At 24.2% G+C, this 14,266-nt stretch overlaps 1 protein-coding gene across 1 annotated transcript; it reads right to left on the bottom strand.

The window, feature by feature from the left end:
- Positions 1–2,847: 2,847 nt before the first annotated feature.
- LOC113845952 (probable WRKY transcription factor 17) lies at positions 2,848–4,998 on the bottom strand. Its single transcript, XM_027473704.1, has 3 exons — positions 4,139–4,998; positions 3,127–3,252; positions 2,848–3,042 (listed from the first exon to the last, which is right to left on the bottom strand). Exons 1-3 carry the CDS (start codon positions 4,780–4,782, stop codon positions 2,865–2,867), a joined length of 948 nt encoding a protein of 315 aa, XP_027329505.1. The 5' UTR covers positions 4,783–4,998; the 3' UTR covers positions 2,848–2,864.
- Positions 4,999–14,266: the final 9,268 nt, after the last annotated feature.

Genomic DNA, 14,266 nt, shown 5'->3' with positions numbered 1-14,266 from the left:
ATGATATATATTTATTCAACGGTGGATTATATATTGTGATGACGTACGAATTGTCAACCACTTTTGTTAGTTTATACAAAAGTATTATCTCTATTTTCATTTAACTTTAAAAATATATATACAAATTAAAAATAGTTTTAAATTTTTATATGAATAAATGAAAAAATATTTTAAAACAAATAAATAAATAAAAAGATAGTATTATTGATTTCATGATTACTTGCTTGGTTGAGATGCGCCAAGCTTCAAATTTTATTGAAAATAATTGTTCACAGTGAAGTCATCAATGTCTTTTATAAAAATAAAACTTCACTGAAAATAAGTACCTTATTTATTAAAATTTGAGAAATATAAAATTAATACAGTAACTTTAAAAATATGCTACTTTTAAAAAAATTAAACATGATTTACTCTCATTTATACAGAGAATCATTAAAAATAGTTTTTTTTATATTTTTTATATTATATTCACACATATGAAATAATAAAAAAATTAAAGTATAATTTTTGAAATATTAAATTTGTAGAAAATAATGCAAGAAATTTATAAAATCAAAATATTACAATTATTGATAGAAATAGGTTAAGTTAAATTTTACATAAAGAAGTTTTAAAGTCTAAGTCTGATCTTTTTTAAAGTATGATTTGATTTATTAACCTTTTTAGTACCTTATTTTATATTGAGAGACATTTAATAAGTCATTAAGCTTTCTTATAAATAAGCTATTAAATTATTTAAATAATTATATCGTATTGAAAGATTTAATATATTTTTCTCTCTCTCTTAAATCTTAGAAGATATGTATTAGAGATATTTGTTGATTATAACAAAAAATATTAGGTTTTTAATTTAAAGATTTTATTATTTTAAAATTTAATTAACATAATATATTATTATATTATAATTTTTATATAAAATTTTTTAATATATTATTATAAATTTTATGAAATTTAAATAGACTTAATAGGTTTTTTTTCTTAAAGTCAAGTTTAACTTATTTAATTAATTAAATTTTTAAAAAATTTAAATTAAATTTATTAATTAAATAGGTTAAATCACATCAGAGTTTAAAAAGGTTAGACAATATGTTTCTATTAAACGGCTTGACCTGTTTTATCTCTAATTTCAATGTCAATAAATAATGTATTTGATAAAAACAAATAAACTAGGTGAATGATAAAAAAAATATTAATAACCTAAAATTTAAAAGATGGAAGTTGAAAAATTAGTAATAAACTAAAAAATTGAAAATTAAGAGTGAATAAGTTAAGTAGTTGAATTGAGTATATTTAATAAAACTAGCAACTAAAATAGATGATAAATTTAAAACAAAATATAATAAGATAATTAGTTATAATTATCTTATTTCAATTTGAAGAATTATAATTATTTATATTTTCATTTATTTCAAATAATTTATTATTATAAGAATTAAAATAATATATTTTACTTCTATTAATATTTATAAATATTTTATCAAACTAAATGAAATAATATAAATAAATTTGTATTTCTATTTCGATAATTATAAAAATAAATGAGTATGCAATAATTTGTAAAAATATCTAAAAAAATACTTTCATCTAAGATTTAAAAGGATAAAATGTTACTTAAAGTATCATTTGAATAAAGGTACAAACAACTAAAATATATTATTTTACCAAACCTAACTATATTAATTTAACATTTTTCTTTTTTCTAATAAAATAAACTTCTAAGTAACTAGAAAGTACTACCAAACACACAAAAAAAAAAAAACCAAAAATCAGGTTAGGGCATTTAACAATAAGTTAAAAGGAAAAATATTTTTTTTTTTCACGTTGGATTAGACTCTTTTAGTTATTAACTTAATTTGATATTGAATGTTAGTAAACATAGATTATTTTTAATTTAAACTAACATTTAATCAAAACCAATTTATAAAATTAAAATTATTTAAAATCAATATTGTAAATACTAGTCTGAAACACGTAGGAGATATTTCTTAATATTCTTTCTTTAGTCTTGTAAACAGAGTCTAGGATTAAGCTTGTGTATGAAATAAGAAGAAGTCTTGAGGGTGACAAGTGACTTTTTTTCCCTCAAATATTAAATAACACTGATTACAAACATGTTTTGGGTGACTCACTTTACCCATTACCAATTGTTATATTTAATGAATTGGGTGACTCGTAACTGCAAGTTCTAACTTTGAAGGTACGTAATTACGAAGGAGGAGGAAAAAAGTTGAAAGCAAAAGTAGGGTCAAAAAGTAAGGATTTAGTTTTAGAAGAAAAAGAAAAAGAAAGCATGTAAAGTACAAAAATAAAATTGTATTTATCGTCAATTAAAAAATAGTTATATTTTAACGATGAATTAAGTCTTATTTTTATTTTACATTTCTCTTCGCTTAAAAAAACTATTTATTTTGTAATTTTAAAAAGCAAACTATTTAGGTAAATTTATTTGAAGATTGAAAAGTTGAATGATTTCTTGAGAAAATTTATCAACAAACAATTATTCCTTGAAAATTATTTAAGATGTCCAGACGTCAACATGCCATTTAATTTCAACCACTTGATAAAGTCAGACAAATAAAATAAAAATTATTAACCCAATTATTACTTTATCAGTATATTAAAGTCACCCTCCCTCGGATTCCACCTCCTCCCGATACGAAATCATAAATAATCATAACAGCCAAGACTTTCGTGAGGAGATAGAAATTATCATCAGATTCCAATTTAGAATTTCCACCACTCTATAATATAATAATTAAAAACAAATTTACAACGCAGCCCCACCACTTCCCTACCCTAAAAAATCATTTTAAAAAAATAAGTCCTCCACTTCCCACTTTTTTATTCTTTTTTTATTCAACCCTTTACGTTGACTGGAATACCAAACCCACAACCCCGGCTGCATTCTCCTGCATCGCGGCTTGAACCGCGTGCCTGTGCTCCCCCTCATACGTCACTATCAGCATCGCTGGATCGTCTGGTGCACGCTCCACGTGTTTTCTTGCTGGACACCCTCTCACCGTGCTGCACTTATAATAACCCCTGATATGTATAAAAAAAATCATCGTCAGATAACGAGTCTTTGACCCACAAAGTCAACACAATCAACGAACACAAATCCCTCACCGTGGGTACGGTGACCCCTTGATCGGTTTTTGACCATATTTCCGCCACGAGTACTCGTCCGGCGGTATATCCGCGATCTTCGAACTAATGGCCGGCACTCTCACCGTCTTCTTCACCCTATTTTTCCTGAACACAAAAAAAATTTAAAATATTATTTAATTAAAGTTAAAATTGAATTTTGATTAAATAATAGCAGAAAAACCAATTATAATACTGCATAAGTATTTTTCATAAATTAATGGAAGGGTCAATAGTCAAACCAATTAAATGGAGAGAAGTGAAAAACGACAGAGGATTGAAAAAGGAAGGTTCAGTTTGGGGGGTTTGAATTTCTCTGTCTTCTTCTTGAGACAGCAATTTCTAAAATCTGGCTTCTTGACAAAAGATGTACCAGACACAACCACAGGAACCCTATGTTGTTTTGTCACTATCACGCGTGGTGTACCTATTTAATGCATTTAACTGCACCACTACCGAAATCGTTGACTCCCAAACGCGGCCTTGTCCCACCCACGCGACCCACTCACGTGTTTATTAGTTAAGAATAAGTAAAGAACACTTCATCCTCTTCCTCTTTTGATTTTGTTAATTTGAGTTTTAGCGTATAGTAGTAGTTCAAACAATTAATTAATAATAATCATATTTATTAAAAAAATACTTACTAGCATACTTTTATCTACTTAAGATAATAAAAACTTTTTAATACGAGTTTTTTTATTTTTTTAATTCCTAAACTCAACTTTAAAAATTAAAATTAATAAACTTATTTTAATTTCAATTAAATTATTAGTTAAAATTTACCATTAAAAAATTATTAAAAAAAACTTTAACTTTTAATTTCACTATAATTTTTGGATCAAAAACATTAAATCTTGAGTGGTAGTTCTGGATGTTTATTACTTTGAAATATTTAAATTCACCTTTAACAAATTCGTAAAAACAAATTTTATTATTATAATAGTCCAATAGTCAACAACCATGAGGAGTTATGACTCGGTGAAACGCTGTGTACCTTCTCTTGATGCAGTGGCACTTGCTGGATCCAGAGACGTCGTCGGAGTGTTCACGGTGATCGTGGCACCGTTTCTTAAACGGCGGTGGTTTTCCGGCGGAGGTGGCTGGCGGTGCCTGTGCCGGTGCGGGCGTGAGAAAAATCGACGATCCTTGTTTTCCGTTGGAAACGCTACCATCGCCGGTGATGGCGGAGGACATGAACGATGAGTTAGAGGAGACGCTAAAGGTCTCTTTGGAGAACTCGAGCTCAACGGACTTTGCGTGGGAGCTCAAAACGGTGTTGTGCGGCTTCGTGAAATCGAGCGTCACGCTCGCCGGCGCGTGGTTGACAGGCGCCGGAGAAGCGAACTGCGGCGGCGAAGAAAGAGTGGGGTTTTGCGGGGGAGGGAGCTGAACCGGTTGGGATGTGGAAGGCGCGTGAAGCGGAGCGCGTCTGAAACGGGCGTGGCCGGTTCGGTTGAGCAAGGAGATGAGTTTTTTGAACTTGGAAACGGTTACGTCGGTGAGGTGGGTGTTTAAGTGGGTGGGTTGGTTGGAGAGGGTTCGGATCAGGTGCTCCATGCCCTTGAGGCCTTCTGATGCAGCCTCTTGTATGGCCTTCTGTTCTTCAAGTTTTGGGAACCCCATGAGTTCCACTGCCATTCTGTGAATGAAAATAAGGGGTTTTAGAGATTAATGAACACTCAAACTGCCATGTAAAGATAAGAGATTGAAGAAGGAAGGGAAGTGGGTTTGGAAGGGTGAAAGGTTTTGGGGATGGTGGATATATATATGCAATAATGCAAGAAATGGTGACTCTGTAAGAGAGAGAGAGTCTCTTTGGTTTTAGTCAAACTGAGTTTTTCAAGTCTATGCGGTGAGATGAGTTGGCTAACATGATTTTGGTGTTCTTACTTTATTATTGTTACTAATATAATCATATTACAAATGTTTATTATGTTAAAAATACAGTATTTTTAATTAAGGTAGCAGGTGTTTATGATAAATAATGTTATAATTTCATATCAGGAAAATAAATAAAAAGTAAGTGTGATATATTTTATAATAATGATAATGTTTTTTTTAAATATTATTTGCTTAAGGCAAATTTGTTTAAGTTTATTACAAATGATAAAAAAAATTGAAGTTTTTAACACAACTGCATTTATTAGTAATTGAATTTTAAATTATAATAGTAATGGCTTTTAAACTTTTAAATTATGTATTTTTTTCATAGTGATTTTATTATTTTAATAAATAAAAATGGAAAATTCAAATTTTTTTGGAGAATTAAAAAAAAAAATAGCTGAACGGATTGAAGGAAGTAAACGGATGTGAAAAAATGGAATTGTTATGATGGCTGTTAGTCAAATTATTTAAATAATTTATTTATGAAGAAAATAATCATATTTAATTAATTTATTATTATTAAAGTTTTTTAAAAAACTATTATTGTATCGATATTTGTTAATTTAAAATACAATAGTTAAGAAATAGTAAATTTTTAATTACTCAAAAATATGTGTGAATTAATTTCATATATTTATATAATATATGAGCAGTGGAGTAATGGTGGGTCAAATACCCTACTAATGGTACATGGAAAATGGAATCGGTCTTCGATTCATATTCGGTTTTTCCATTACAAAATTATCTCTAAGGATTACTGCGCCTGAAAAGTCTAAAGCAAACCGTTGAAAAATAAAAAGGCATTTCAATTCTTTCTTTTCTTTTCTTTGTTTTTCTAAACTTTCTTAGTAATTGACTCATTGAGGTCAATTTTGTTTGTATTTTAAAAAATAGTGAACTTCTAAATTAGGTTTTGAAATTATAAGCATCAGTATTAGTTTCATAAATTTTATATTTTAGTTTCTAATTTTATACACTATCGTATTATATCATGAAAAAAAAAGCGATAAACTTGTGTTATTAAACATTTTTTATAAATTAATATTTAAAATTTATAAACTCTTTCTAAAAGTTATAAACACCTTCCTTTTTAATCAAATAATTTTACTAATTCATATATTATCTCACATAAAATAATATTGGGTGATATGTATTATTGGTGCATTGGACTAATATCTAAAATACATGTGCATGTTGTGAGATTTGGTAGGCATGGATTTGGGAGGGATCCTCGCTCATTTATACTAATTTACTTTTAACATTTTTACATCTTTTATCAGAGTCTTTACTGTTAGCGTTAATTTTTTTTTATCTAAAAAATACTAACAACACACTTTTTATTAATTAAAATTTATTAAAAACTGAAAAAATCAATTCAAAAGAAAAAAAAATAGTAAAAACTTAAATTTTGTATAATTTTTAATAAATTTAAACCATCGGTAAAGAATATATTGTCAGTATTTATTTTATGTTGATTACTTTTAACAATAATAAGTAATCTTTAATGAATAATGTTGTCTTTAATCTAATTTAAACTTAAATAGGATAAAAAAGTTTCAGTAATAATTTAACAAGTTCCATTTTTTAAAACAGCATAAAACAAATTTAGTTGAAATTTTACTTGTTTTCTTTTGTAATTTTGATAAATTATTTATTTTTTGTATTTTTCATATTTTTATCAATTTTATTATTATTCAATACACAGATGAATAATTTCAATTTTTTAATTAAATTATAAGAATAAGTTTTTATTTAACATGTAATTTATTAAAATATATTATTATTTTGCATGACGTGACATTTGTTACATTTGGGTTAAAAGCTTCGCTGAGTAAAGTAATTTGGATGACGCAAATCTCCACATTAACAAAGCCATGGCACGACTTACCTCAATCCATTACGAGTTTCCGTTAATTATTTTTAAAAAATATATTTATCCAAGCAACAAAATTCAATTAAAAATTTGTCAGAATTTCACTAAAATTTAAATTTTCAAACATTTAAAATTATTTAATCATAAATATTTAGAGCAGGAACGGGATTCCCACGCTGACTTTTCGTATTTGAAATGTCTTTAATTATTCTTCTTGAAAATTAAAATAATGAAGATAGAAAATTCAAACATTTGCAGAGTTTATTTGAAACCTCGTGCACTTTTAAAAAACATAAAATATATAACGTTTTATGACCATGCCTTTTATGTTATTATAAATAGTCAATTTCAATTATTAATAGCCTTCTCGATGCCACTGTCATAAAGGAAACCATTCATTCAATTATAACTTAACATAAAGTAGAAATTAAGTTGTAAACAAGTTAGTGTCGCTGTCCTTATTTGTTTCTTCTAGAAAAAAAATAGAGGAATTTTGGGTTTGAAATGAATTGGCAATGTTTTTTTAATACATTTTGGTATCTTCTAGATTAGGTAATTAAGTTTTCAAAGTGTATATCACGAACCAAACATTTAGTAACATGTGGTATGCAAAATCGTGTATACACAATATTTTTAAAAATATACAATTGTTTAGCTGTTTGTGATTAAATTCAATAATTAAAAATTATTAATTTCTTTATCTCGTTCAAATTTATTCTTATTAAACTTGACATTATATAATCTTTTATGGCTGTTTAGTGGTAAGGACGGGATGATAGAATATAATTGTTTATTATATTATATTTCATTTTTTGTCTTTGTTGAATATGGGTTTTTCTATTGTTATCTAAAGAAGTTAATAAGTTTAAAAAAATTAGATATAATAATATTTTTTATTTTAATTATATTTTGATCAAATTTTGTAATTGCAACAAAATAATATTATTATAATTTAATGTTAAATATTAATATCATAATATATATATATTATTGAAAATTTAATAAGTTAAATAATTTAATATTTTGATATGAGATGTTGTTCATTAAAGATAAGTGATTTAGAAAAACATGGTAGAAATTTTCTGTCTTCTTAATGGATACAATGATATTAATCTAAAAAACACTTATGTTGCTTCTCTTCCTCAATAACTGCAGTCAAAAGATTCAAATATTTTCTCTTCATGAGAAATGATGGAGTTATTATAGTATAATACATTAAAAACTTTGCTAGAAACTATATGTTCTACTATCTAGCTCTTTCTCTCCACAATCATGGAGCTAAACCTAAACTTTCCTGGTTTTATCTTGATGCACCATATCTAAATATTTTTGCTTTATTAATGAATTTTTATCTTAAATATTAAATAAAATAATACAACGTTATCTATTTTACTATTTTAATTTACATAAAAAATAAAAGCTTATTATTTAATTATTGTATCATATTTCATCCAATTATGATGTTATATCATGTTTTATTTCATAATGCTCTCGGACAATATCAATTTATCTACCGAAGGCTAGGAAAAAAAAGGGGTTTCTACATTTTGGTTTTCCTTGAAAAAATGCTACTCACATATTAACGTTAAATAATAAATAGTAAAAAAATAAAATTTAATATAAATTTTTATATTTATGTTATATGTTAGTGTCCCTTTCTTTAATAAATGAAAAAAAGTAAAATGAAAAATACTGCAAACTTTCAAATTTATATCAACAATTTTTTACGAAATACATTTTAAAAAAATCACAACTGAAAAAGAGTCTCCAATCAAAATTTACCATAATAAATAATTATATCACACAGTTATATAAATGTTACATATAAATGCTGTGATATATAAGTCAGTGGAGGGTAAATGTTTAATAAAATGGAAGAAACTGAGAATTAAATATTTTCTAAAATAATTAAAGTGGTAATATTTTTTTAGATTTTCCAATCCACCCGTGACTGTGTCAACCTGAAATAAGGAGCACATATATAACAATACCTACATGCATTTTGACTTGAACATGTGAGCTATTATCATGCATACAAGAAATATTATAACATATTCTTTTAACTATATTTTTATGATTAATTATTTAAATTAAAACTTTTGTTTCAAAAAATAATATATATATATATATAGGTGTGAGAACAAATCTTGCAAATCTCCCTAATAACTCTTTGATGATCTGTATATCATTAAGTAGGGATATTTTAACGGTGTCACCTGTTCCAAATCTCAATATATTAGTCGACCAAGATTATCTTTGTGTGTAAAAATATACACCACGCGATATTAAAGGGCTTAGGGAAATAAAATAATTGAAGATTATCTTAAGGATTAGTCTTTATATTTATTATATTTATATTCTATGGTCTTTATCATATGCACTCAAATCCTCTAAATAAACAAACACAAGTCAACATTAGTGTGTCTACCCGTGAATGGTTCTTGGGAGGAATAAAGTTTTGTTGTGTTCCTCTCTTTATTACAATGCAATGTTTCGTATTTTGAAATTTACGTAGTTGCTTTAAAACGTTGACATTGGAGAACGATTATTCTCTATGCTTTATTTTCTGTATACAAAATTAGACAAGAAAAATAGCCTAGGGTGTAATATTTGATTTAACAATTTATGGTCCAAGATATAAGATATGATTTACAGTGAGGACTGTTTAAATTTGATTTATAAAACTTATATATTTAAATTTGATTTCTTTAAATTTGATTTAACAATTTGACATTTTGGATTTGGTTCATTATGCTTTTTCATACTATAAAGGATGATAACAATTAAAATTATAATGATCTAAATATACGTAAATGTGAGTCTAATAAGGTCAAGTTTATACAATCTAAATTTAATATATTTAAATAATTGAATATAATTTAATTTAAATTTATTTATTTAATTAAACAAACGACACAGAAATAGTTGAATTAATTTACATCCATAATTTATTAAATGATAATTTGACATTGACTAAGCTAGTGAAATTTCGAATTATGGGTTAAGAGCTTAACTTTTTTTTAAAATTATCTTAAGTTTTTAATCATATGGTATAATTAACTTGATCATTTATTTTTACTATAAATTATCATTATAAATAAATTAATTTATGTTGATCAAAATTGCAATACTTTAAACGCACACTGAGTGTACTGTAAAATTCACCTTAAGCTTAATTCAAATTAAAGAAAATGATTATGATCTTTGGTTGATGATTCAGTAAATTAATGACAATAAAACCAACGTTATAAAGGACATGGCTGAGGATTTTATTTCAATTTTTTATGGTGATAGGATTTGATTCCTACTTACGACGTATAATTTAGTTGATAAAAATGATTATCGTATTCTCTTTCGTGTTTAAGATGACCCATTATTTTTTAATTCAAATTCTAAGTTATCCTGTTACATTTTCAAGATTCTCAAAAATCACATCAGAATCTTAGGCACAAAGTCTAAGTTAATTGTTATTTTAAATTGTTTTAATCAACTGGTAGGATATTCCACCGTCAACATAAAAGTTATGTCTTGTGAATATTTTGAAAAATTATTTTTCTAATTAAAAAATTTGAACTAATTGTTTTATTTAATAATTTGGAGTTAATTATCTAATTAATAATTTTGAATTAATTGTTCTAATTAAGAACCTGACCCAAATGAATTTTAATTAGCTGAGGAGGAACATTATGAGGTGAGCATTAGGGAGAAAAGAGCATTGCACCTTTTGCAAGTTGCAAGTCCATGATGAAGATTCCACGTTTTTCAGGGGAAGTATTATAAATAATTTTAATATAATTTTTAATTAATTTTTTTAATAATTTATGCAATAAATTTTGACATAAATATTTAAAAAAATTAAAAATACAATTTTTTTATAATATTACACTTAAATTTCTAGAATCTTTGAATCATGCCCGATAATTTTTTTCTTTGTCTATATAAGAAAAAATATAAAAAAAAATAATTAAAAGATTTTGTTAACTTTAACTTTTATAGTTAAAAATAAGTCGTTAATAATAATAAAATTTTATTAAAAAACAAATATTTATTATATTTTTATAACTTTAATATAATAACTATGTTTTTTTTATAATTTTTTTTATCTATAAATAAGAGTTAAGATTAATAAAACCTTTAATTCAAATATGCTAATAGTATAAAATTCTCTTGTATTATTTTTTATTCAGCTTATTAAATCAATGAATATTATTAATTTTTAAACAGTTATTTTTAAAATACATGTTTACAGCGTATTTACAATTATCAAATAATTATCAGTCATCTATGTTATAACATCTTAGAAAAATCTCTCTTTAAAATTTTAATTATCTTTCCACTTTCATTTTTCTTATTTCCATTATATTTCTTTCATAAATTCATTCCACAATTTATTTAAGGCCTCTGTTTATAGGCTTTTTGATAAATACATAAATGCATTTTTAATACATATCTATACTTTTAATTGCATACTTAAGTTATTTAATTGCATACACACCACAAGAAATCAAATCATTAAAATATCCTTACTTGCATTTTCTTACATATTCTAACAAATTTTATGATTTTCTAACTTTCCAACACTTGTAAACCGATCTCACTTCCAATCTTTTTTTAAATTTTCTAAATAGTTCCCTATTTTTTATTTAATTGTTTATGACCCCAACAATTTTATAATTTTAGATAAAAAAAATAGTTTCTCCTTTTCAGACTATGTTTGAAGGTTGTGTAGGGAGAGGAGGAAAAGGAAAAAGTGGAAGTAATTAATCATTATTTGAAAGTTGCTTAATTAGGAGAAATTTTTTTTTGAGAGTTTTTTTTAATTCTTTTAACCTTTATTTTTTGAGTTTCTCTATTTTAGGAAATTTTTTCTTTCTTGCTATTCGTTACTCTTTTCATAAATATGATTCTAACTTTTTTTAAAAAATAAAATTTAATTTTTAAGTAATTTTAAAAATATTAATTTTTAAAGAAATAATTTTTTAAATTTTTTTGTAAAATAAAATATAATATTATTTATATAATTAAATCTTTCATCACACTCTTCTCTCAATACTAAATATCGAAAGAGTTTAACTTCCTTCTCCTTATTTTTTTCCATTTTCTCCAAACTCTCAAATAAAGTCATAAAATGTGTATGTGAAGAGATTTTTAAAGAGAAAAAAGAGAAAAAAACATATTTTTTAATTTTAAATTAAAAGAATTATATATTATTTATAATACTAAATATATTAAATTTTTATTAATATATTAATTTATATTATTTAATTTTTAAAAATATTAATTTTAAATATAAATTTATACCTTCCCTTTTTTTTTCCTTCTAAAATCTCCCTTCTCAAACAACCTCTTAATTGAAAATAATATTTTTTTTTAAAATATGAGATGTGAAAAATATATATACCAAAATGTAATATTTTTAAAAATTACAAAAATATAAAGTTTTAAAATTGTCAGTACCCATTTTTTATATAAATACTTATCCAATAATAAAAAGTTGCTAAATTTAAAAAATTGTCACCGATTATTTTTTTAAAAAATATAAAAAATAAAAAGTTATCATTAACAATTTTTAAAAATTTTCATACTTTTGAAATAATTTTTAAAATATCATATTTTAATATATTTTTTTTTATCTTTTTCTCATATATGAGATGCATAACTAACTAGTATTCTTTCGTTTGCAGTTTACTGTCACGGTAGGACAATTAGTCATTTGTACCCCTTTAACCTTTTATTTTTAAAAATTAAATTTTGAAAGTAATTATAAGTTATTTTTGGAATTTAATTTATAAAAAATAATATATTTATAAAATTAAATACTAAAAATTTACATATAAATTAAATTTAAAATTTAATTTTTTAAAAAAAATAAAAAAATTAAATATTTGAAAATATAATGTGCATGTGGTGTAGAAAGAAAGGCCCCACCTTAAATCCTCAGCCTAGCTTCAATGCTACCTGTTGAACAAAAAAAAAATAAAAAAACCAAAGCTTCAATGGTACTGAGCCTTAGCTTCATTTCAGTTAAAATACGATCAGGCCTTAAGAACTAAAAACTAAATTTTATCTTAGATTTTAGTGCGTGTTTCGATTTATATTGCAAATGATTATGAATTTATATTTAATCTAAATTTATTAATTTAATTTTATGTGACTCGAATAAAATTGTCACTAAGTATATATGGTCTAAAAAATTATAACAATGTATTTTTATATTAAAATTTTATTTACATATTTTTTTAATGCGATCGTGACTTTTTAATATATTTTTAAACATGCAGCGAATGATTTATTACATTGGATCATTGGTTTAACCCAAAAAGACAGTAATATAAATTTGGAAAAAAACCCTTCTCTAATAATGATGATGAGTGCAATACATGTATTTTATGAATATGCAAATATTGATTATATAATATTTTGAATTTTAATTTTATGCAATTATCTTTCTTTTAATTCTTATTTTTTTTTAAATTATTATTTTAGTCCGAAGTAACTTCACAAAAAGGTTGTATGTGACAAAAAGTTAACACAGACGACATCCTAATTAGCCATGTTATAATAATTTTTAAAAATGTTAAAAAAAATAAATATATTTTAAAGAACTAAAAACAGACTAACTCATAGAAAAAATTAAGCGGAACTTTTTTGTTTCATTCATTTGTGTATACATATATATATATATATATATATATATATATGTATATATAAATTATACTAATTAAAAGGTTAAGTTTAACTTAAAAAAAATTAAACTTATTATTATTAAACTCACATTTTCCACAATCACGTGTCTCTGGTGGAGTTTTTAGTTTTTTTTCAAAATGAGCCCCACTTTCTCGTTTTTTATTTAATTATATTTTTACATTTAAATAATAAAAAATTCTCTATTATCATCTTTATATTTTCATTCATCTGCATAATTAAAAGATAATTATTTTTATCTTAATTTTCTTTGCTTTTTCTCTTATTTACATCCGTCTTGGACTTCCAAAGATTTTATACAATAGGCAACATTACAATTATTGTTTCATTATTTCTCTTTTTTTTTCAGTCACTATTTCCTTAAGTGATAGTTTTTAGTTTTTTCCTTTTTAAATGATATCCTTTAGTCACTTTTAAAACATTATACAAAGAAAATAGACTGTATAAGATATAAGATTAAGCTCTATTAGTTTGGCTTGTCCATACAATTTTAAATCATATTTTTGACAATATTTATTTACTCCTATATAAACACATTGCATTTTTTTTCCAATTTATAATATATATTTTGGAATTTTTCATATTAAATTATATACTTTTCTTATTTAATTATTCGTTTGTATATTTTTAATTTCTTTAATTTTGAAGAATTTAATTAGA

This window comes from Abrus precatorius, unplaced genomic scaffold (genome assembly GCF_003935025.1).
Source record: "Abrus precatorius isolate BTA unplaced genomic scaffold, Abrus_2018 Scaffold8, whole genome shotgun sequence".
NCBI classification, from domain to species: Eukaryota; Viridiplantae; Streptophyta; class Magnoliopsida; order Fabales; family Fabaceae; genus Abrus; species Abrus precatorius.
The sequence above is the reverse complement of the archived record's forward strand: the minus strand, read 5'-3'. Positions and strand labels throughout refer to the sequence as shown.

Coding starts and splice junctions, on each gene's coding strand:
- LOC113845952 (XM_027473704.1), bottom strand. CDS start 4,782: ATGGCAGTGGAACTCATGGGGTTCCCAAAACTTGAAGAACAGAAGGCC. Junction 3,253..4,138: donor TGCCACTGCATCAAGAGAAG/GTACACAGCGTT, acceptor TTTTGTGTTCAG/GAAAAATAGGGTGAAGAAGA. Junction 3,043..3,126: donor AAGGGGTCACCGTACCCACG/GTGAGGGATTTG, acceptor TATACATATCAG/GGGTTATTATAAGTGCAGCA.